This window comes from Haliotis rufescens, unplaced genomic scaffold, assembly GCF_023055435.1.
Source record: "Haliotis rufescens isolate VD_foot unplaced genomic scaffold, xgHalRufe1.0.p SCAF_35, whole genome shotgun sequence".
Lineage (NCBI taxonomy): Eukaryota > Metazoa > Mollusca > Gastropoda > Lepetellida > Haliotidae > Haliotis > Haliotis rufescens.
In genome coordinates, this window is record NW_025964057.1 from 4,844,654 (window position 1) to 4,870,882 (window position 26,229).

The window sequence follows — 26,229 nt, forward strand, 5'->3', positions numbered from 1 at the left end:
AACCCTAACCCAGTATCCCATGTAACCCTCACCCAATATCCCATGTAACCCTCGTCCTTTATCCCATGTAACCCTCACCCAATATCCCATGTAACCCTCACCCAATATCCCATGTAACCCTCACCCAATATCCCATGTAACCCTCGTCCTGTATCCCATGTAACCCTCACCCAATATCCCATGTAACCCTCGTCCTTTATCCCATGTAACTCTAACCCAATATCCCATGTAACCCTAACCCAGTATCCCATGTAACCCTCACCCAATATCCCATGTAACCCTAACCCAGTATCCCATGTAACCCTAACCCAGTATCCCATGTAACCCTTGTCCTTAACCCCATGTAACCCTCACCCAATATCCCATGTAACCCTCACCCAATATCCCATGTAACCCTCACCCAATATCCCATGTAACCCTCACCCAATATCCCATGTAACCCTCGTCCTGTATCCCATGTAACCCTAACCCAATATCCCATGTAACCCTAACCCAGTATCCCATGTAACCCTCACCAAATATCCCATGTAACCCTAACCCAGTATCCCATGTAACCCTCACCCAATATCCCATGTAACCCTCACCCAATATCCCATGTAACCCTCACCCAATATCCCATGTAACCCTCACCCAATATCCCATGTAACCTTCACCCAATATCCCATGTAACCCTCGTCCTGTATCCCACGTAACCCTCACCCAATATCCCATGTAACCCTAACCCAATATCCCATGTAACCCTCACCCAATATCCCATGTAACCCTCACCCAATATCCCATGTAACCCTCGTCCTGTATCCCATGTAACCCTCACCCAATATCCCATGTAACCCTCGTCCTGTATCCCATGTAACCCTAACCCTAACCCTAACCCTAACCCAGTATCCCATGTAACCCTCACCCAATATCCCATGTAACCCTAACCCAGTATCCCATGTAACCCTCACCCAATATCCCATGTAACCCTCGCCCAATATCCCATGTAACCCTCGCCCAATATCCCATGTAACCCTCGTCCTGTATCCCATGTAACCCTAACCCTAACCCTAACCCTAACCCTAACCCAGTATCCCATGTAACCCTCACCCAATATCCCATGTAACCCTCACCCAGTATCCCATGTAACCCTCACCCAATATCCCATGTAACCCTCACCCAATATCCCATGTAACCCTCGCCCAATATCCCATGTAACCCTAACCCAATATCCCATGTAACCCTAACCCAGTATCCCATGTAACCCTCACCCAATATCCCATGTAACCTTAACCCAGTATCCCATGTAACCCTCACCCAATATCCCATGTAACCCTCGTCCAATATCCCATGTAACCCTCACCCAATATCCCATGTAACCCTCGTCCAATATCCCATGTAACCCTAACCCAGTATCCCATGTAACCCTCACCCAATATCCCATGTAACCCTCGTCCTGTATCCCATGTAACCCTCACCCAATATCCCATGTAACCCTCGTCCTGTATCCCATGTAACCCTAACCCTAATCCTAACCCTAACCCAGTATCCCATGTAACCCTCACCCAATATCCCATGTAACCCTAACCCAGTATCCCATGTAACCCTCACCCAATATCCCATGTAACCCTCGCCCAATATCCCATGTAACCCTCGCCCAATATCCCATGTAACCCTCGTCCTGTATCCCATGTAACCCCTAACCCTAACCCTAACCCTAACCCTAACCCAGTATCCCATGTAACCCTCACCCAATATCCCATGTAACCCTAACCCAGTATCCCATGTAACCCTCACCCAATATCCCATGTAACCCTCACCCAATATCCCATGTAACCCTCGCCCAATATCCCATGTAACCCTAACCCAATATCCCATGTAACCCTAACCCAGTATCCCATGTAACCCTCACCCAATATCCCATGTAACCCTAACCCAGTATCCCATGTAACCCTCACCCAATATCCCATGTAACCCTCGTCCAATATCCCATGTAACCCTCACCCATGAGAAAGTGTTGGCTGTACTTTGTACACTGACAGTACCCATCTACCAACACTGGCTTGACTCCCACAGTATGGCCGGTACAGCGTAACACTCTCCAATTCATTCCTCCTCCTTCACGTCAGGTTTCTTTGGATGAGCCGCACTCAACCCCTCCAACAGTGAACTCAAGATTGCCGGACTTGCCGGGGACAAAGGTGTTTGTGATGAGAGAAGAAAACAGTCAGGTGAGATGTTTTTTATAGTGAGGAAGGTGAGATGGGCTTTATATTAAGGAGGGTGAGGTGAGCTTTATAGTGAGGAAGGTAAGATGGGCTTTATAGTGAGGATAATCAGATGGGCTTTATAGTGAGGATAATCAGATGGGCTTTAAAGTGAGGAGGGTGAGTTGGGCTTTATAGTGAGGAAGGTGAGATGGGCTTTATAGTGAGGATAATCAGATGGGCTTTAAAGTGGGGAGGGTGAGTTGGGCTTTATAGTGAGGAAGGTGAGATGGGCTTTAAAGGGGGGATAATCAGATGGGCTTTAAAGTGAGGAGGGTGAGATGGGCTTTATAGTGAGGATAATCAGATGGGCTTTAAAGTGAGGATAATCAGATGGGCTTTAAAGTGAGGAGGGTGAGATGGGCTTTATAGTGAGGATAATCAGATGGGCTTTAAAGTGAGGATAATCAGATGGGCTTTAAAGTGAGGAAGGTGAGATGGACTTTATAGTGAGGAGGGTGAGATGGGCTTTATAGTGAGGAAGGTGAGATGGGCTTTATAGTGGGGATTATCAGATGGGCTATAAAGTGAGGAGGGTGAGATAGGCTTTGAAGAGAGGAAGGTAACATGGGTTTTATAGTGAGGAGGGTGAGATGAGCTTTATAGTGAGGATCATCAGATGGGCTTTAAAGTGAAGAGTGTGAGATTGGCTTTATAGTGAGGATCATCAGATGAGCTTTAAAGTGAGGAGGGTGAGATGGGCTTTTTAGTGAGGAAGGTAAGATGGGCTTTATGAAGTGGGCTTGACAGTTAGGAGGGTGAAGTGGGTTTTATTGAGAGGAGGGTGAGATGGGCTTTATAGTGAGGAAGGTGAGATGGGCTTTGTAGTGAGGAAGGTGAGATGGGCTTTAAAGAGAGGAAGGTGAGATGGGCTTTATAGTGAGGAAGGTGAGATGGGCTTTAAAGTGAGGAAGGTGAGATGGGCTTTAAAGTGAGGAAGGTGAGATGGGCTTTATAGAGAGGAAGGTGAGATGGGCTTTATAGTGAGTTAGGTGCACCAGGGTACCTGGTGTGTCATGGTAACTGGTGCACCATGGTACCTGGTGTGTCATGGTAACTGGTGCGTCATGGTACCTGGTGTGTCATGGTACCTGGTGTGTCATGGTACCTGGTGTGACATGGCACCTGGTGTGTCATGGTACATGATGTGTCATGGAAACTGGTGTGTCATGGTACCTGGTGCACCATGGTGCCTGGTGTGTCATGGTAACTGGTGTGTCATGGTAACTGATGCACCATGGAAACTGGTGCGTCATGGTACTTGGTGCTTCATGGTACCTGGTGTGTCATGGGAACTGGTGCACCACGGTACCTGGTGTGTCATGGCATCTGGTGTGTCATGGTACCTGGTGTGTCATGGTAACTGGTGCACCATGGTACCTGGTGTGTCATGGTAACTGGTGTGTCATGGCACCTGGTGTGCCATGGTACCTGGTGTGCCATGAGGCCTTGTGTGTCATGGTACCTGGTGTTTCATGGTACATGGTGTGTCATGGTACCTGGTGTGCAATGGTACCTGGTGTGCCATGGTGCCTGGTTTGTCATGGTGCCTGGTTTGTCATGGTGCCTGGTGCGTCATGGTGCCTGTTGGGTCATGGTGCCTGTTGGGTCATGGTGCCTGGTCTGTCATGGTACCTGGTGTGTCATGGTACCTGGTGCGTCATGGTCCATGGTGCGTCATGGTACCTGGTGTGTCATGGTAACTGGTGTGTCATCGTACCTGGTGTCTCATGGTGCCTGGTGCGTCATGGTGCCTGTTGGGTCATGGTGCCTGTTGGGTCATGGTGCCTGGTCTGTCATGGTACCTGGTGTGTCATGGTACCTGGTGCGTCATGGTCCATGGTGCGTCATGGTACCTGGTGTGTCATGGTAACTGGTGTGTCATGGTACCTGGTGTGTCATGGTACCTGGTGTGTCATGGTACCTGGTGCGTCATGGAAACTGGTGTGTTATGGAAACTGGTGTGTCATGGTACCTGGTGCGTCATGGTACCTGGTGCGTCATGGTACCTGGTGTGTCATGGCACCTGGTGCACCATGATCATTGCTTGTGCAGTCACTGGCTTGTCTGGTTCTGTCATGTTCATGGTATAACAGAAATATTATGTTAAAAAACAATTTTTAACTAAGAATCGTACTTCTCTTTTCAGTCCATCAGTATGCTGTGGCGGAGGACAGCCCTGCAGGTGGACAACACTGACGGTCAAGACGCCCGCTCCCTGTACTACACTGAGGCCCTGATGCCACCAGTCTGTGTGTCCGACATTGTGGCCGGCAGCAAGCTGAAGCACGTGTCCCAGATCCCAGGGCGGAGGAGGTCAGAGGAGCTGGAACAGAGCTGTCAGGTATGTGGAAAATAGCCATTGTAGCTGTCTCCCTCAACAGACTGTCAGGTATGTGGAAAATAGCCATTGTAGCTGTCTCCCTCAACAGAGCTGTCAGGTATGCGGAAAATAGCCATTGTAGCTGTCACCCTCAACAGAGCTGTCAGGTATGTGGAAAATAGCCATTGTAGCTGTCTCCCTCAACAGAGCTGTCAGGTATGTGGAAAATAGCCATTGTAGCTGTCTCCCTCAACAGAGCTGTCAGGTATGTGGAAAATACCCATTGTAGCTGTCACCTTCAACAGAGCTGTCAGGTACGTGGAAAATAGCCATTGTAACTGTCTCCCTCAACAGAGCTGTCAGGTATGTGGAAAATACCCATTGTAGCTGTCACCCTCAGCAGAGCTGCCAGGTATGTGGAAAATAGCCATTGTAGCTGTCACCCTCAGCAGAGCTGTCAGGTATGTGGAAAATAGCCATTGTAGCTGTCACCCTCAGCAGAGCTGTCAGGTATGTGGAAAATAGCCATTGTAGCTGTCTCCCTCAACAGAGCTGTCAGGTATGTGGGAAATAGCCATTGTAACTGTCACCCTCAGCAGAGCTGTCAGGTATGTGGAAAATAGCCATTGTAGCTGTCACCCTCAGCAGAGCTGTCAGGTATGTGGAAAATAGCCATTGTAGCTGTCACCCTCAGCAGAGCTGTCAGGTATGTGGAAAATAGCCATTGTAGCTGTCACCCTCAGCAGAGCTGTCAGGTATGTGGAAAATACCCATTGTAACTGTCTCCCTCAGCAGAGCTGTCAGGTATGTGGAAAATAGCCATTGTAACTGTCACCCTCAACAGAGCTGTCAGGTATGTGGAAAATAGCCATTGTAGCTGTCACCCTCAGCAGAGCTGTCAGGTATGTGGAAAATAGCCATTGTAGCTGTCACCCTCAGCAGAGCTGTCAGGTATGTGGAAAATAGCCATTGTAGCTGTCACCCTCAGCAGAGCTGTCAGGTATGTGGAAAATACCCATTGTAACTGTCTCCCTCAGCAGAGCTGTCAGGTATGTGGAAAATAGCCATTGTAACTGTCACCCTCAACAGAGCTGTCAGGTATGTGGAAAAAAGCCATTGTAACTGTCTCCCTCAACAGAGCTGTCAGGTATGTGGAAAATACCCATTGTAACTGTCACCCTCAGCAGAGCTGTCAGGTATGTGGAAAATAGCCATTGTAGCTGTCACCCTCAGCAGAGCTGTCAGGTATGTGGAAAATAGCCATTGTAGCTGTCTCCCTCAACAGAGCTGTCAGGTATGTGGAAAATACCCATTGTAACTGTCACCCTCAGCAGAGCTGTCAGGTATGTGGAAAATAGCCATTGTAGCTGTCTCCCTCAGCAGAGCTGTCAGGTATGTGGAAAATAGCCATTGTAGCTGTCTCCCTCAACAGAGCTGTCAGGTATGTGGAAAATACCCATTGTAACTGTCACCCTCAGCAGAGCTGTCAGGTACGTGGAAAATACCCATTGTAACTGTCACCCTCAGCAGAGCTGTCAGGTACGTGGAAAATACCCATTGTAACTGTCTCCCTCAACAGAGCTGTCAGGTACGTGGAAAATACCCATTGTAGCTGTCACCCTCAGCAGAGCTGTCAGGTACGTGGAAAATAGCCATTGTAACTGTCACCCTCAACAGAGCTGTCAGGTATGTGGAAAATAGCCATTGTAACTGTCACCCTCAACAGAGCTGTCAGGTATGTGGAAAATAGCCATTGTAGCTGTCACCCTCAGCAGAGCTGTCAGGTATGTGGAAAATACCCATTTTAGCTGTCACCCTCAACAGAGCTGTCAGGTATGTGGAAAATAGCCATTGTAGCTGTCACCCTCAACAGAGCTGTCAGGTACGAGGAAAAAAGCCATTGTAACTGTCACCCTCAACAGAGCTGTTAGGTATGTGGAAAATAGCCATTGTAGCTGTCACCCTCAGCAGAGCTGTCAGGTATGTGGAAAATACCCATTGTAACTGTCACCCTCAACAGAGCTGTCAGGTATGTGGAAAATACCCATTGTAACTGTCACCCTCAACAGAGCTGTCAGGTATGTGGAAAATAGCCATTGTAACTGTCACCCTCAACAGAGCTGTCAGGTATGTGGAAAATAGCCATTGTAGCTGTCACCCTCAACAGAGCTGTCAGGTATGTGGAAAATAGCCATTGTAGCTGTCACCCTCAACAGAGCTGTCAGGTACGAGGAAAAAAGCCATTGTAACTGTCACCCTCAACAGAGCTGTCAGGTATGTGGAAAATAGCCATTGTAACTGTCACCCTCAACAGAGCTGTCAGGTACGTGGATAATATCCATTGTAACTGTCACCCTCAACAGAGCTGTCAGGTATGTGGAAAATAGCCATTGTAACTGTCACCCTAAACAGAGCTGTCAGGTATGTGGAAAATAGCCATTGTAACTGTCTCCCTCAACAGAGCTGTCAGGTATGTGGAGGTAGGGAGTTATGACTTCCGCCATGGACTAAAACCGTTAGGTACACAGAAGATATCTATTATGACTGTAACACTGGCACATTGTTAATTTATTATCCCCCGCCACGAAGTTGAAGGTGGATATAGGAATGGGTGCCGTCCGTCCGTCTTTCCGTCCTTCCACCCTTCCGTCCGTCCGTCCATCCGTCCGTCACATTTCGTTTCTGGAGCAGATCTTGAAAACCGTACCATATTTCTTCACCAAACATGGCACATAGATAGGTCTAGTGGTGAACTGGTGCCTTTTGATAGTTTGGGATTTTTAGAAAAATTATTTTTTGAGTTTCCATGGCAACGACTTTGATTTAAACTGAAAATTGCCGTAGTCCTCGTTTCTGGAGCAGATCTTGAAAACCTTACTATATTTCTTTATCAAACTTCGCACATAGATAGGTCTAGTGGTGAACCGGTGCCTTTTGATAGTTTGGGATTTTTCAAAAAATTCTATCATAAACTGCAGATGGAAAAACAACACCAGTAATAACTTTTTTTAGTGCTGCAATTAGGCCATTTACATTGCACACAACCCGACATGTCATATTGGCGGGGGATGTGAGTATTTTATGCTTGTTATATTCGATATGCAGTCAAACACCGTTGTGTCGAAGTTGCAGGAACCTACATAAATACTTCAAGTTATCCGATGTATTCTACCAATTGACATGAAAAATGAATTAATCAAAACACATTTGACAAACAATGAGAAAATGAAATAAATGACCAACACTACTTTTATTATTAATTATTATTGGCAATAATTGGCGTAGAAATTTAATCAATTCACATATTAAATATGTCTACATTTATATATAATTATAAGTAGGAAATACATGCATGTTCAAAACATGACAGCTGACATATTCAACTTCCGCATCACGAGCTTGTATCAGCGTTAACACAATATTAACAAGATAGGAATCATATCTGAGTAAACTTAGTCAATAATGTTTGATGAATATTAGTCTTGATCAATTTAGTCTTGATCAAGTTCGACACATCTAAGTTTGACACAACAGTGTTTGACTGTAACTTGCACTTGAATATTATTCAAATTCCTGATAACCTAGATGATGCAGATTGTCAGTAGTCGGTTGTTCCAGACAACTGAGTGATATGTTGCTATGGTGATTATAGGAAGGCCATACAAGCCAGGTAGCAGAGAACATAACATGTACGCCAACCGCGATGTTGCTAGCAGAACTGGCCGCCGAGGCAGGGGACAGCAGTTGTGATGTCAAGAGCGATGCTGATGGGGGCGAGGACGACAAGGTTGCTGATGGGGATGAGGATAAAGCTGCTAAGGATGCTGTTACCCCTGACGCCAGTGGATTCTGTCCCGAGGAGCTGGTTCACATAAACGTTAGTCACTTCCCTGTTCTAATGTTGTGCTCATTGCTGACACTGAAGTGGAAGACACCTGCACCACCTCGGCTTTAAGCTAACATGACATGCTTATTTTTAAGCCAGCGCTAAACCCAACTCAATCACTCTTTTTTCTCATTTAAATGTCTATAAGGAAATATGTGTTTTATATTAAATGCAACATGTTTTTTGTCTGTTTTCAGAATTGTTTAAATATTAGTTTGGCAACTTCAATGACAGGGTGGTTTTGTTGATGACTACAGAGAATTGTTTACCTATTTACACAGGATGTAGCGAACTGTTTCTGTTGTAGAAGGAGGCGTGTGATGAGGCCATGTCGGCCCTACAGCGCCACTACCTCAACCTGGTGGATCAGGAACAGTCCTCGGATGTTGCCATAGAAACCAGAGACCACAGTGTTGTCCACGCCCATCGGCTCATTCTGTCAGTCAGGTGTCCTCAGCTGTTGAAGGTGGGTCAGGTCAAGGTGGTGCTGGGTCAGGGCATGTTGAAGCTGTATCTGTGAGTCAGGTCATGTTGAAGCTGTATCTGTGAGTCAGGTCATGTTGAAGCTGTATCTGTGAGTCAGGTCATGTTGAAGCTGTATCTGTGGGTCAGGTCATGTTAAAGGTATATCTGTGAGTCAGGTCATGTTGAAGCTGTATCTGTGAGTCAGGTCATGTTGAAGCTGTATCTGTGAGTCAGGTCATGTTGAAGCTGTATCTGTGGGTCAGGTCATGTTAAAGGTGTATCTGGGAGTCAGGTCATGTTGAAGCTGTATCTGTGAGTCAGGTCAGGTTGAAGGTGTATCTGTGGGTCAGGTCATGTTGAAGCTGTATCTGTGAGTCAGGTCATGTTGAAGTTGTATCTGTGGGTCAGGTCATGTTGAAGGTGTATCTGTGAGTCAGGTCATGTTCAAGGTGTATCTGTGGGTCAGGTCATGTTCAAGGTGTATCTGTGAGTCAGGTCATATTGAAGCTGTATCTGTGGGTCAGGTCATGTTCAAGGTGTATCTGTGAGTCAGGCCATGTTGACGATGTATCTGTGGGTCAGGTCATGTTCAAGGTGTTTCTGTGGGTCAGGTCATGTTCAAGGTGTATCTGTGAGTCAGGTCATATTGAAGCTGTATCTGTGGGTCAGGTCATGTTGACGATGTATCTGTGGGTCAGGTCATGTTCAAGGTGTATCTGTGAGTCAGGTCATATTGAAGCTGTATCTGTGGGTCAGGTCATGCTCAAGGTGTATCTGTGGGTCAGGCCATGTTGACGATGTATCTGTGGGTCAGGTCATGTTGAAGGTGTATCTGTGAGTCAGGTCATATTGAAGCTGTATCTGTGGGTCAGGTCATGTTCCAGAAGTTTCTGTGAGTCAGGTCAATGTGAAGGTGTATCTGTGGGTCAGGTCATGTTGAAGCTGTATCTGTGGGTCAGGTCATGTTGAGAGTGTATCTGTGGGTCAGGTCATGTTGAGAGTGTATCTGTGGGTCAGGTCAATGTGAAGGTGTATCTGTGGGTCAGGTCATGTTGAGAGTGTATCTGTGGGTCAGGTCATGTTGAGAGTGTATCTGTGGGTCAGGTCATGTTGAGAGTGTATCTGTGGGTCAGGTCAATGTGAAGGTGTATCTGTGGGTCAGGTCATGTTGACGGTGTTTCTGTGGGTCAGGTCAATGTGAAGGTGTATTTGTGGGTCAGGTCATGTTGACGGTGTTTCTGTGGGTCAGGTCAATGTGAAGGTGTATTTGTGGGTCAGGTCATGTTGAAGGTGTATCTGTGAGTCAGGTCATGTTGAAGGTGTATCTGTGGGTCAGGTCAATGTGAAGGTGTGTCTGTGGGTCAGGTCATGTTGACGGTGTTTCTGTGGGTCAGGTCAATGTGAAGGTGTATTTGTGGGTCAGGTCATGTTGAAGGTGTATCTGTGAGTCAGGTCATGTTGAAGGTGTATCTGTGGGTCAGGTCATGTTGAAGGTGTATCTGTGAGTCAGGTCATATTGAAGCTGTATCTGTGGGTCAGGTCATGTTGACGGTGTATCTGTGGGTCAGGTCATGTTGAAGGTATATTTGTGGGTCAGGTCATGTTAAAGGTGTATCTGTGAGTCAGGTCAACCTGACGGTGTATCTGTGGCTCAGGTCATGTTCAAGGTGTCTGTTGGTCAGGTCGAGGTGCCTAGTGTCTCTGTGAGTCATTTCATGCTCAAGGTGTATTTGTGGGTCAGGTCATGTTGAAGGTGTCTGTGGGTCAGGTAAATGTGAAGGTGTATCTGTGGGTCAGGTCATGTTGAAGGTGTATCTGTGGGTCAGGTCATGTTGAAGGTGTATGTGTGAGTCAGGTCATGTTCAAGGTGTATTTGGGGGTCAGGTCATGTTGAAGGTGTATGTGTGAGTCAGGTCAATGTGAAGGTGTATCTGTGGGTCAGGTCATATTGAAGGTGTATCTGTGAGTCAGGTCATGTTGAAGGTGTATCTGTGAGTCAGGTCATGTTGAAGGTGTATTTGTGGGTCAGGTCATGTTGAAGGTGTATTTGTGGGTCAGGTCAATGTGTGGAACAGGTGAAGGTGTATCTGTTGGTCAGGTCATGTTGAAGGTGTATCTGTGGATCAGGTCAATGTATGGGTCAGGTCATGTTCAAGGTGTATCTGTGGGTCAGGTCATGTTCAAGGTGTCTGTGGGTCAGGTCATGTTCAAGGTGTATTTGTGGGTCAGGTCATGTTGAAGGTGTATCTGTGGGTCAGGTCATGTTCAAGGTGTCTGTGAGGCAGGTCATGTTCAAGGTGTCTGTGAGGCAGGTCATGTTCAAGGTGTATTTGTGGGTCAGGTCATGTTCAAGGTGTCTGTGGGTCAGGTCATGTTGAAGGTGTATTTGTGGGTCAGGTCATGTTGAAGGTGTATCTGTGGGTCAGGTCAATGTGAAGGTGTGTATGTGGGTAAGGTCAATGTGAAGGTGTAATTGTGGGTCAGGTCATGTTGAAGGTGTATCTGTGGGTCAGGTCAAGGTGAAGGTGTGTTTGTGGGTGAGGGCATGTAAAAGGTGTGTCTGTGGGGCCACATCTCTGTATTACACTCAACCCTGTTTCAGCTGACCAGGCGCGGTGACATTGTCCACCTCTTGAACTCCTCCTGAGATGCGGTGCTCGCAGTGATGAAGTTGGGGGTCAGGTCATGTTGAAGGTGTATGTGTGAGTCAGGTCAATGTGAAGGTGTATGTGTGGGTCAGGTCATGTTGAAGGTGTATTTGTGGGTCAGGTCATGTTGAAGGTGTATTTGTGGGTCAGGTCAATGTGTGGGTCAGGTGAAGGTGTATCTGTTGGTCAGGTCATGTTGAAGGTGTATCTGTGGGTCAGGTCAATGTATGGGTCAGGTCATGTTCAAGGTGTATCTGTGGGTCAGGTCAAGGTGCTAAGTGTGTCTGTGGGTCAGGTCATGTTCAAGGTGTATTTGTGAGTCAGGTCATGTTGAAGGTGTATCTGTGGGTCAGGTCATGTTCAAGGTGTCTGTGAGGCAGGTCATGTTCAAGGTGTGTCTGTTGGTCAGGTCAAGGTGAAGGTGTAATTGTGGGTCAGGTCATGTTGAAGGTGTATCTGTGGGTCAGGTCAAGGTGAAGGTGTGTTTGTGGGTGAGGGCATGTAAAAGGTGTGTCTGTGGGGCCACATCTCTGTATTACACTCAACCCTGTTTCAGCTGACCAGGCGCGGTGACATTGTCCACCTCTTGAACTCCTCCCGAGATGCGGTGCTCGCAGTGATGAAGTTTGTGTATGGTGGCGCCATCTGTCTGCAGCCCAGTCTCATCTCGGAGGTCAAAGCCCTGGCCCAACAGTGAGGAGATCTTTGTTATCAGATTGCTGTTATTTATTTTAGCGTCAGATACAAAGATAAAGTAAGCTGTAATAGTCAACCAGTGTAAAAATATATTCAGGCAGCTTGGCAAAGGAGTGGAAAACAGTTTAGTTAATCTACAAAAGTGAGCTTTGTGTGAGCTTTGTCATGTATGTACCCTATCATGTATGTACCATGTAATGTATGTACCATGTAATGTATGTACCTTGTCATGTATGTACCATATCATGTATGTACCATATCATGTATGTACCTTGTCATGTATGTACCATGTCATGTATGTACCATTTCATGTATGTACCTTGTCATGTATGTACCCTATCATGTATGTACCTTGTCATGTATGTACCCTATCATGTATGTACCATGTCATGTATGTACCATGTCATGTATGTACCATGTCATGTATGTACCTAGTCATGTATGTACCATGTCATGTATGTACCTGGTCATGTATGTACATTGTCATGTATGTACCTAGTCATGTATGTACATTGTCATGTATGTACCATATCATGTATGTACCATGTCATGTATGTACCTTGTCATGTATGTACCATGTCATGTATGTACCATTTCATGTATGTACCTTGTCATGTATGTACCATATCATGTATGTACCTTGTCATGTATGTACCATGTCATGTATGTACCATTTCATGTATGTACATTGTCATGTATGTACCATATCATGTATGTACCATGTCATGTATGTACCTTGTCATGTATGTACCATGTCATGTATGTACCATTTCATGTATGTACCTTGTCATGTATGTACCATATCATGTATGTACCTAGTCATGTATGTACCTTGTCATGTATGTACCCTATCATGTATGTACCATGTCATGTATGTACCATGTCATGTATGTACCTAGTCATGTATGTACCATGTCATTTATGTACCATGTCATGTATGGACCCAGGTCATGTATGTACCATATCATGTATGTACCTTGTCATGTATGTACCATATCATGTATGTACCATGTCATGTATGTACCTTGTCATGTATGTACCCTATCATGTATGTACCATGTCATGTATGTACCATGTCATGTATGTACCATGTCATGTTTGTCCTTGTCATGTATGTCCCTTGTCATGTATGTACCATGTCATGTATGTACCATGTCATGTATGTACCATGTCATGTATGTCCCTTGTCGTGTATGTACCATCGTATGTAGGTACCTTGTCATGTATGTACCATGTCATGTATGTACCTTGTCATGTATGTCCCATGTCATGTATGTACCATGTCATGTATGTACCATGTCATGTAGGTACCATGTCATGTATGTACCATGACATGTAGGTACCTTGTCATGTATGTACCATGACATGTAGGTACCTTGTCATGTATGTACCATGTCATGCATGTCCCTTGTCATGTATGTACCATGTCATGTATGTACCACATCATGTATGTACCATGTCATGTATGTACCAAATCATGTATGTACCATGTCATGTATGTACCTTGTCATGTATGTACCATGTCATGTGTGTACCTTGTCATGTATGTACCATGTTATGTGTGTACCTTGTCATGTATGTACCATGTCATGTATGTACTTTGTCCTTGCAGGCTCTGTGTCACAGATCTCACTGCCTTTTGTGATGCAAGTCAGGTGCTTCAGCAAACAGACATGCAGACAGTCACACAGACAGACATGAAGACAAATCAGGCCGAGAGCAGGGCACACAGACTTACCAGCATCGATGATATCTGTCATGACATGTTCAGTGACTCTGACTTTGACCTTGACCCTCAAGGTGAGAAGGGTGCTTGTAAGGAGGGAGGAGGAAGTAAGAGCGACGAGGATGAGTGGAGGGAGGTGTACTGTTCCCAGCGGCAGCAACTGCATCGCAGGCTGAGTTTGGGAGATGTTGTTGTCAAGGATGATATCGAGGAAGTAGGGGACTTTGGTCGACACAGAGGAGAATTGGACACAGTGGAATATGTGGAAGAGGAGGTTGGAGATGGACCTGCGCTGACAGGACACAGCTCTGCAGGTCCCATGCATGGAGCAGATCCAGGGGACAGACCTGCTCATAACTCCATTGATAGAAAATCGACAAGAAAGCCCTCCAAGACAGATCCACACAGTGGTGAAGAGGAGCTGTTCAGTGATGATGAAGAAGTTGAGATGGATTTATTGTTAGACACATCTGTCTCGGATAATGATGTCCCAGATATAGATGTCCCAACCATGAGACATAACAGGACATGTGACCGAAGAAGCAAACACCCAGGTCCTGGTTCAGCAACAGACCCTGGGTTTGAGTCTCATGAAGCTGATGAGAAACACTCCCATGGATCTGATGACTTTGAAATAATCCAAAGTGGGTCCAGTTCCTCAGAGGAGGGCAACAGTGATGGAAGTCAAGGTCAACAAGGAACAAGGGAAGAAACAGTCTCCAGGATATCCCAGTATGTAGCTATGTCGCCTTTCAGGTCTCCAGACAAGACAGAACCCAGTCGGTGCCGGTATGTAGCTATGTCGCCTGTCAGGTCTCCAGACAAGATAGAACCCAGTCGGTGCCGGTATGTAGCTATGTCGCCTGTCAGGTCTCCAGACAAGACAGAACCCAGTCGGAAGGCAGGATCAGCGAAGAGGAAGCGAGCACCATCCGACCAGGAACTGGTGGCATCTCCAATACTGAGCAAGAAAACTCATCCACACAGCGTGACACCACAGACCAAGCAGTCCCCCAAGAGGCTGAAGATGTTGACGCCCGACAGAGTGGTATCAAATCCAGGTAAAGGTCAAGGCCATTCTGACAAAAAGATAAAAATGTCCACAACCAATCCAGGTGTCACTAAAGTTAAGTCAGATGAACACATGAAGATGTCTACCCCTCTGGACCGATCAGGTCAAGGTCACTCTGTGGTGGAGCAGGACTCTCTGTACATCACCCCAATCCCCAATCAGCGACAGCGGTCGACCTTCATGTTGGAGACCCCTGCACTGACCAATCTGAGCCAAGGTCTTTCCATGGATGGGGACTTTGTGGCGACACCTGTAGGCAGGATAGTTCATAGCCATTCAGGGCAGGAAATTCTGGTTCATCTTAATGGGTCTTACTTGGCAGAGAACCAGACAGATGCTGACAAAAATGAATCAGGGATGCAAAACGACGATTGTTCCAGGGTAGCATGCCCTGTTGTTGAGAAGGAGAACACAAGGTCAGTAGATGCAGAAACAACAGCAGCCTCCGGAACTGATGTGGAATCAGGACGGAGTCGAAATAATAATTATTCAGGCCAGAATCCACACACAAAGTCATCAAATGGGAATCAAAGTTCCAAGTCCTCAGGAGTGAATCACAAGACCCTATCACCTGGCAAGAAGTCTGTGGATTCCTCTGATTCTGACCTTGAGATAGTTGGAGACAACTTCCAGTTGCTCTCACAGTCTTCCTTCTCTCCCAAGTTTCCCGGCAAGTTCAGCTTTAAGAAGATTTCCTCCCAGACCAGAAAGTTGAGTAGAAAGAGAAGGCCAAGTCTATATCCTCATTGCCATGGAGACAATGAGGAGGGGAGGAAGCTGGAGGCTGATGGTCGGAACAGTCAGGAGGAAGAAGACAAGAATGTCCTTATGTCTGCTGTTGGCATGGTGACAGATTGTGGTGATGCTGCAGAGGAGTCAGCACGGATGCACCGGTCTCCTAACACAGGTAGGTTGTCAAGATGCACCAGCACAGATGTGTTCACAGATAAAACTCCTAACGTCCCTTAGCCTCCACTCCCGTCTCCGCTCCACCACATCCCTACCTATCACTAACACCTACCTTTATCCCACCTGTATCCCACCTGTATCCCACCTGTATCCCTGTGGCAACACTCCACATTGTCCCCTGCATGTTACCCGACATGTATCCCTGTGGCAACACTCCATATTGTCCTACTGCATGTTACCCGACATGTATCCCTGCGGTAACACTCCACATTGTCCTACTGCATGTTACCCGACATGTATCCCTGTGGCCACACTCCACATTGTCCTACTGCATGTTACCCGACATGTATCCCTGTGGCAACACTCCACATTGTCCCCTGCATGTTACCCGACATGTATCCCTGTGGCAACACTCCATATTGTCCTACTGCATGTTACCCGACATGTATCCCTGCGGTAACACTCCACATTGTCCTACTGCATGTTACCCGACATGTATCCCTGTGGCCACACTCCACATTGTCCTACTGCATGTTACCCGACATGTATCCCTGTGGTAACACTCCACATTGTCCCCTGCATGTTACCCGACATGTATCCCTGTGGCAACACTCCATATTGTCCTACTGCATGTTACCCGACATGTATCCCTGTGGTAACACTCCACATTGTCCTACTGCATGTTACCCGACATGTATCCCTGTGGTAACACTCCACATTGTCCTACTGCATGTTGCCCGACATGTATCCCTGTGGTAACACTCCACATTGTCCTACTGCATGTTACCCGCCATGTACCCCTGTGGTAACACTCCCTATTGTCCTACTGCATGTTACCCGCAATGTATCCCTGTGGTAACACTCCACATTGTCCTACTGCATGTTACCCGACATGTATCCCTGTGGTAACACTCCACATTGTCCTACTGCATGTTACCCGACATGTATCCCTGTGGTAACACTCCCTATTGTCCAACTGCATGTTACCCGACATGTATCCCTGTGGTAACACTCCACATTGTCCTACTGCATGTTACCCGACATGTATCCCTGTGGTAACACTCCACATTGTCCTACTGCATGTTACCAGACATGTATCCCTGTGGTAACACTCCACATTGTCCTACTGCATGTTACCCAACATGTATCCCTGTGGTAACACTCCACATTGTCCTACTGCATGTTACCCGACATGTATCCCTGTGGCAACACTCCACATTGTCCTACTGCATGTTACCCGCAATGTATCCCTGTGGTAACACTCCACATTGTCCTACTGCATGTTACCCGACATGTATCCCTGTGGTAACACTCCACATTGTCCTACTGCATGTTACCCGACATGTATCCCTGTGGTAACACTCCCTATTATCCTACTGCATGTTACCCGACATGTATCCCTGTGGTAACACTCCACATTGTCCTACTGCATGTTACCCGACATGTATCCCTGTGGTAACACTCCCTATTGTCCTACTGCATGTTACCCGACATGTATCCATGTGGCAACACTCCACATTGTCCTACTGCATGTTACCCGACATGTATCAGTGTGGTAACACTCCCTATTGTCCTACTGCATGTTGCCCGACATGTATCCCTGTGGTAACACTCCACATTGTCCTACTGCATGTTACCCGACATGTATCCCTGTGGTAACACTCCACATTGTCCTACTGCATGTTACCCGACATGTATCCCTGTGGTAACACTCCACATTGTCCTACTGCATGTTACCCGACATGTATCCCTGTGGTAACACTCCACATTGTCCTACTGCATGTTACCTGACATGTATCCCTGTGGTAACACTCCACATTGTCCTACTGCATGTTACCCGACATGTATCCCTGTGGTAACACTCCACATTGTCCCACTGCATGTTACCCGACATGTATCCATGTGGTAACACTCCACATTGTCCTACCGCATGTTACCCGACATGTATCCATGTGGTAACACTCCACATTGTCCTACTGCATGTTACCCGACATGTATCCATGTGGTAACACTCCACATTGTCCTACTGCATGTTACCCGACATGTATCCCTGTGGCCACACTCCACATTGTCCTACTGCATGTTACCCGACATGTATCCCTGTGGTAACACTCCACATTGTCCTACTGCATGTTACCCGACATGTATCCCTGTGGTAACACTCCACATTGTCCTACTGCATGTTACCCGCAATGTATCCCTGTGGTAACACTCCACATTGTCCTACTGCATGTTACCCGACATGTATCCCTGTGGTAACACTCCCTATTGTCCTACTGCATGTTACCCAACATGTATCCCTGTGGTAACACTCCACATTGTCCTACTGCATGTTACCCAACATGTATCCCTGTGGTAACACTCCACATTGTCCTACTGCATGTTACCCGACATGTATCCCTGTGGTAACACTCCACATTGTCCTACTGCATGTTACCCGACATGTATCCCTGTGGTAACACTCCACATTGTCCTACTGCATGTTACCTGACATGTATCCCTGTGGCTTCACTCCACATTGTCCTACTGCATGTTACCCGACATGTATCCCTGTGGTAACACTCCACATTGTCCTACTGCATGTTACCCGACATGTATCCATGTGGTAACACTCCACATTGTCCTACTGCATGTTACCTGACATGTATCCCTGTGGCCACACTCCACATTGTCCTACTGCATGTTACCCGACATGTATCCCTGTGGTAACACTCCACATTGTCCTACTGCATGTTACCCGACATGTATCCCTGTGGTAACACTCCACATTGTCCTACTGCATGTTACCTGACATGTATCCCTGTGGCCACACTCCACATTGTCCTACTGCATGTTACCCGACATGTATCCCTGTGGTAATACTCCACATTGTCCTACTGCATGTTACCCGACATGTATCCCTGTGGCAACACTCCATATTGTCCTACTGCATGTTACCCGACATGTATCCCTGCGGTAACACTCCACATTGTCCTACTGCATGTTACCCGACATGTATCCCTGTGGCCACACTCCACATTGTCCTACTGCATGTTACCCGACATGTATCCCTGTGGCAACACTCCACATTGTCCCCTGCATGTTACCCGACATGTATCCCTGTGGCAACACTCCATATTGTCCTACTGCATGTTACCCGACATGTATCCCTGCGGTAACACTCCACATTGTCCTACTGCATGTTACCCGACATGTATCCCTGTGGCCACACTCCACATTGTCCTACTGCATGTTACCCGACATGTATCCCTGTGGTAACACTCCACATTGTCCCCTGCATGTTACCCGACATGTATCCCTGTGGCAACACTCCCTATTGTCCTACTGCATGTTACCCGACATGTATCCCTGTGGTAACACTCCACATTGTCCTACTGCATGTTACCCGACATGTATCCCTGTGGTAACACTCCACATTGTCCTACTGCATGTTGCCCGACATGTATCCCTGTGGTAACACTCCACATTGTCCTACTGCATGTTACCCGCCATGTACCCCTGTGGTAACACTCCCTATTGTCCTACTGCATGTTACCCGCAATGTATCCCTGTGGTAACACTCCACATTGTCCTACTGCATGTTACCCGACATGTATCCCTGTGGTAACACTCCACATTGTCCTACTGCATGTTACCCGACATGTATCCCTGTGGTAACACTCCCTATTGTCCAACTGCATGTTACCCGACATGTATCCCTGTGGTAACACTCCACATTGTCCTACTGCATGTTACCCGACATGTATCCCTGTGGTAACACTCCACATTGTCCTACTGCATGTTACCAGACATGTATCCCTGTGGTAACACTCCACATTGTCCTACTGCATGTTACCTGACATGTATCCCTGTGGTAACACTCCACATTGTCCTACTGCATGTTACCCGACATGTATCCCTGTGGCAACACTCCACATTGTCCTACTGCATGTTACCCGACATGTTTCCATGTGGTAACACTCCACATTGTCCTACTGCATGTTACCCGACATGTATCCCTGTGGCCACACTCCACATTGTCCTACTGCATGTTACCCGACATGTATCCCTGTGGTAACACTCCACATTGTCCTACTGCATGTTACCCGACATGTATCCCTGTGGTAACACTCCACATTGTCCTACTGCATGTTACCCGCAATGTATCCCTGTGGTAACACTCCACATTGTCCTACTGCATGTTACCCGACATGTATCCCTGTGGTAACACTCCCTATTGTCCTACTGCATGTTACCCAACATGTATCCCTGTGGTAACACTCCACATTGTCCTACTGCATGTTACCCGACATGTATCCCTGTGGTAACACTCCACATTGTCCTACTGCATGTTACCCGACATGTATCCCTGTGGTAACACTCCACATTGTCCTACTGCATGTTACCCGACATGTATCCCTGTGGTAACACTCCACATTGTCCTACTGCATGTTACCTGACATGTATCCCTGTGGCCACACTCCACATTGTCCTACTGCATGTTACCCGACATGTATCCCTGTGGTAACACTCCACATTGTCCTACTGCATGTTACCCGACATGTATCCATGTGGTAACACTCCACATTGTCCTACTGCATGTTACCTGACATGTATCCCTGTGGCCACACTCCACATTGTCCTACTGCATGTTACCCGACATGTATCCCTGTGGTAACACTCCACATTGTCCTACTGCATGTTACCCGACATGTATCCCTGTGGCCACACTCCACATTGTCCTACTGCATGTTACCCGACATGTATCCCTGTGGTAACACTCCACATTGTCCTACTGCATGTTACCCGCCATGTACCCCTGTGGTAACACTCCCTATTGTCCTACTGCATGTTACCCGCAATGTATCCCTGTGGTAACACTCCACATTGTCCTACTGCATGTTACCCGACATGTATCCCTGTGGTAACACTCCACATTGTCCTACTGCATGTTACCCGACATGTATCCCTGTGGTAACACTCCCTATTGTCCAACTGCATGTTACCCGACATGTATCCCTGTGGTAACACTCCACATTGTCCTACTGCATGTTACCCGACATGTATCCCTGTGGTAACACTCCACATTGTCCTACTGCATGTTACCAGACATGTATCCCTGTGGTAACACTCCACATTGTCCTACTGCATGTTACCTGACATGTATCCCTGTGGTAACACTCCACATTGTCCTACTGCATGTTACCCGACATGTATCCCTGTGGCAACACTCCACATTGTCCTACTGCATGTTACCCGACATGTTTCCATGTGGTAACACTCCACATTGTCCTACTGCATGTTACCCGACATGTATCCCTGTGGCCACACTCCACATTGTCCTACTGCATGTTACCCGACATGTATCCCTGTGGTAACACTCCACATTGTCCTACTGCATGTTACCCGACATGTATCCCTGTGGTAACACTCCACATTGTCCTACTGCATGTTACCCGCAATGTATCCCTGTGGTAACACTCCACATTGTCCTACTGCATGTTACCCGACATGTATCCCTGTGGTAACACTCCCTATTGTCCTACTGCATGTTACCCAACATGTATCCCTGTGGTAACACTCCACATTGTCCTACTGCATGTTACCCGACATGTATCCCTGTGGTAACACTCCACATTGTCCTACTGCATGTTACCCGACATGTATCCCTGTGGTAACACTCCACATTGTCCTACTGCATGTTACCCGACATGTATCCCTGTGGTAACACTCCACATTGTCCTACTGCATGTTACCTGACATGTATCCCTGTGGCCACACTCCACATTGTCCTACTGCATGTTACCCGACATGTATCCCTGTGGTAACACTCCACATTGTCCTACTGCATGTTACCCGACATGTATCCATGTGGTAACACTCCACATTGTCCTACTGCATGTTACCTGACATGTATCCCTGTGGCCACACTCCACATTGTCCTACTGCATGTTACCCGACATGTATCCCTGTGGTAACACTCCACATTGTCCTACTGCATGTTACCCGACATGTATCCCTGTGGCCACACTCCACATTGTCCTACTGCATGTTACCCGACATGTATCCCTGTGGTAATACTCCACATTGTCCTACTGCATGTTACCCGACATGTATCCCTGTGGTAACACTCCCTATTGTCCTACTGCATGTTACCCGACATGTATCCCTGTGGTAAGACTCCCTATTGTCCTACTGTATGTTACCCGACATATATCCCTGTGGCAACACTCTACATTGTCCTCCTGCATGTTACCCGACATGTATCCCTGTGGTAACACTCCCTATTGTCCTACTGCATGTTACCCGCAATGTATCCCTGTGGTAACACTCCCTATTGTCCTACTGCATGTTACCCGCAATGTATCCCTGTGGTAACACTCCACATTGTCCTACTGCATGTTACCCGACATGTACCCCTGTGGTAACACTCCACATTGTCCTACTGCATGTTACCCGACATGTATCCCTGTGGTAACACTCCACATTGTCCTACTGCATGTTACCCGACATGTATCCCTGTGGTAACACTCCACATTGTCCTACTGCATGTTACCCGCCATGTACCCCTGTGGTAACAATCCACATTGTCCTACTGCATGTTACCCGACATGTATCCCTGTGGTAACACTCCACATTGTCCTACTGCATGGTACCCGACATGTATCCCTGTGGTAACACTCCACATTGTCCTACTGCATGTTACCCGCCATGTACCCCTGTGGTAACACTCCACATTGTCCTACTGCATGTTACCCGACATGTATCCATGTTGCAACACTCCCTATTATCCTACTGCATGTTACCCGACATGTATCCCTGTGGTAACACTCCACATTGTCCTACTGCATGTTACCCGACATGTATCCCATTGGTAACACTCCCTATTGTCCTACTGCATGTTACCCGACATGTAGCCCTGTGGTAACACTTCACATTGTCCTACTGCATGTTACCCGACATGTATCCCTGTGGCCACACTCCACATTGTCCTACTGCATGTTACCCGCAATGTATCCCTGTGGTAACACTCCACATTGTCCTACTGCATGTTACCCGACATGTATCCCTGTGGTAACACTTCACATTGTCCTACTGCATGTTACCTGACATGTATCCCTGTGGCCACACTCCACATTGTCCTACTGCATGTTACCCGACATGTATCCCTGTGGTAATACTCCACATTGTCCTACTGCATGTTACCCGACATGTATCCCTGTGGTAACACTCCCTATTGTCCTACTGCATGTTACCCGACATGTATCCCTGTGGTAAGACTCCCTATTGTCCTACTGCATGTTACCCGACATGTATCCCTGTGGTAACACTCCACATTGTCCTACTGCATGTTACCCGCCATGTACACCTGTGGTAACACTCCACATTGTCCTACTGCATGTTACCCGACATGTATCCCTGTGGTAACACTCCACATTGTCCTACTGCATGGTACCCGACATGTATCCCTGTGGTAACACTCCACATTGTCCTACTGCATGTTACCCGCCATGTATCCCTGTGGTAACACTCCACATTGTCCTACTGCATGTTACCCGACATGTATCCATGTTGCAACACTCCCTATTATCCTACTGCATGTTACCCGACATGTATCCCTGTGGTAACACTCCACATTGTCCTACTGCATGTTACCCGACATGTATCCCATTGGTAACACTCCCTATTGTCCTACTGCATGTTACCCGACATGTAGCCCTGTGGTAACACTTCACATTGTCCTACTGCATGTTACCCGACATGTATCCCTGTGGCCACACTCCACATTGTCCTACTGCATGTTACCCGCAATGTATCCCTGTGGTAACACTCCACATTGTCCTACTGCATGTTACCCGACATGTATCCCTGTGGTAACACTTCACATTGTCCTACTGCATGTTACCCGACATGTATCCCTGTGGAAACACTTCACATTGTCCTACTGGATGTTACCCACAGACCAGCAAGATGTTGACGATGTTGTTGATGACCCTGGTGATGTTTGGGACGGCTGGGATGACATGGATGCCGCCTGCCACATCGAACCCCTCTGTGATGCTGATACGGAGGAGTCACCTCAGAAAAGAAATAGAAGTTCACCGACAACCCCGGGGAAGAAGCACTATACCCATAAAAGACGCATCTCCATGGATATGATAGAGAAGAAGAAAAAGGTATCCCTGGCAACCCCAGGAACATCAGCTGAGCATGGCCACACAACAAGTGGACAGACATCAGACGTAAGTTTCTTGCAGTGATAACTTTTGTTCAGTTCTGAATCACCTGCAGAGTAGCGTCCCTTAGGCATTCCAGGTACCTATGAACGTAGGTTGGAATCCAGGAATTTCAAAAATTTCATCAAAGTGCGAGACATCCTATGACCTGCATCCTGTTTCCTCTCAGAACAAACTGACACACTGTGATACAACTGAAATAATCCTCAAAGTGACAAAGCCCAGCTCCCTCGCTCCCTTGCTCACTACATAACCACATCACCTGTAAATGTCCTGAGGGTTTTCACCACTTAATTTATGCTCATTTTTATATTTTAATATTTATGTCCAGGATGAAGATTCTTTACCTTCACCAGGGAGAGTTGAGGCAGGGGAAGCAACTCTGGACTTTGAGTTGCCAGATGCTGACAGCTTCCTGTGGAATGATGATAATGTTCCAGACATGGCGCCAAGTCTCCAGGTGGAGGATAACAAGGGGAGACAACTCCAGCAGGTACCGTCAAGGGATATGTTACTGTGTTTCTCTCTAACAGTGAGAATATCTTACCAGGGATCACTGAGACTTTTCCATAAGATTATAACAGTAAAATTGTTGATCTTGCGTTGATTCTCAATCCACAAGTATCTCATATACAAATATGGGAGTTATGATCGTCTTGGTGCTTAGATTGCAGTGTGGAATGGGCTCAGGTAAATATGGATTGGTGCCAAATTCACTGTTAGTATACTGTGATCAAGCAGGAAAGTTTGTTAACAAGCAACAGTTAGGGCTGTCACCGTCCATTTAAGACCACTCTGAACCTGCTTCTACTTCCGCCAGGCTGCCAACTTCAAGACCCCCGTGTCGGCTAGACCAACAAAGTCGGCCAAGAAGCTGGTACCACCATCGCCGTTCACGCCGATGCCAGACTACGACACCATGAACACCCCACAACTAAAGGTACCTGACATTACAACCAGGCTATACATGCATGGAGCCAGTACTTCAAGGATCCACTTGTTTCCTGGAAAAAAGGATTTAGTTAAATTCTGAAATCAAGCCACTATTTCATGTGCATTGCTGTTAACTCTTATTACAACCGGGTATGGTGGGGTGGCCGGGTGGTTAGCATTGTCGCTTTGCACGCCGAAATCCCAGGGGTAAACTGTACACCGAAGTCCCAGGGGTAAACTGTACACCGATGTCCCAGGGGTAAACTGCACACCCAAGTCCCTGTGATAAACTGTACACTCAAGTCCCAGGGGTAAACTGCACACCCAAGTCCCAGGGGGTAAACTGCACACCCAAGTCCCAGGTGTAAACTGCACACCGAAGTCCCAGGGATAAACTGCACGCCGAAGTCCCACAGGGAAACTGCACACCCAAGTCCCAGGTGTAAACTGCATACCCAAGTCCCAGGGGTAAACTGCACACCCAAGTCCAAGGGGTAAACTGTACACCGAAGTCCCAGGGGTAAACTGTACACTCAAGTCCCAGGGGTAAACTGCACGCCGAAGTCCCTGTGATAAACTGTACACCGAAGTCCCAGGGGTAAACTGTACACTCAAGTCCCAGGGGTAAACTGCACGCCCAAGTCCCGGGGTAAACTGCATGCCGAAGTCCCAGGGGTAAACTGTACACCCAAGTCCAAGGGGTAAACTGCATGCCGAAGTCCCTGTGATAAACTGTACACCGAAGTCCCAGGGGTAAACTGTACACTCAAGTCCCAGGGGTAAACTGCATGCCGAAGTCCCTGTGTTAAACAGTACACCAAAGTCCCAGGGATAAACTGTACACCAAAGTCCAAGGGGTAAACTGAATGCCCAAGTCCCGGGGTAAACTGCATGCCGAAAGTCCCAGGGGTAAACTGCACACCCAAGTCCCGGGGTAAACTGCATGCCGAAGTCCCAGGGGTAAACTGTACACTCAAGTCCCAGGGGTTAACTGCATGCAGAAGTCCCTGTGATAAACTGTACACTCAAGTCTCGGGGTAAACTGCATGCCGAAGTCCCAGGGGTAAACTGTACACTGAAGTCCCGGGGTAAACTGTACACTCAAGTCCCAG

At 47.2% G+C, this 26,229-nt stretch overlaps 1 protein-coding gene across 5 annotated transcripts in view; it reads left to right on the forward strand.

Moving 5' to 3' along the window:
- The window catches only part of LOC124127403 (structure-specific endonuclease subunit SLX4-like), a 77,785-nt gene that overhangs the window by 37,817 nt on the left and 13,739 nt on the right, over positions 1–26,229 (forward strand). For 2 of the 5 annotated variants that reach the window (XM_048381122.1, XM_048381123.1), the window contains exons 11-19: positions 2,106–2,207; positions 4,393–4,587; positions 8,219–8,443; positions 8,760–8,918; positions 12,122–12,258; positions 13,874–15,966; positions 23,910–24,190; positions 24,516–24,677; positions 25,005–25,124. In XM_048381122.1, coding sequence (XP_048237079.1) covers positions 2,106–2,207; positions 4,393–4,587; positions 8,219–8,443; positions 8,760–8,918; positions 12,122–12,258; positions 13,874–15,966; positions 23,910–24,190; positions 24,516–24,677; positions 25,005–25,124 — 3,474 coding nt within the window. The remainder of the gene's footprint in view (positions 1–2,105; positions 2,208–4,392; positions 4,588–8,218; positions 8,444–8,759; positions 8,919–12,121; positions 12,259–13,873; positions 15,967–23,909; positions 24,191–24,515; positions 24,678–25,004; positions 25,125–26,229) is intronic. The other 3 variants (XM_048381125.1, XM_048381124.1, XM_048381126.1) reach the window with 3 other exon arrangements.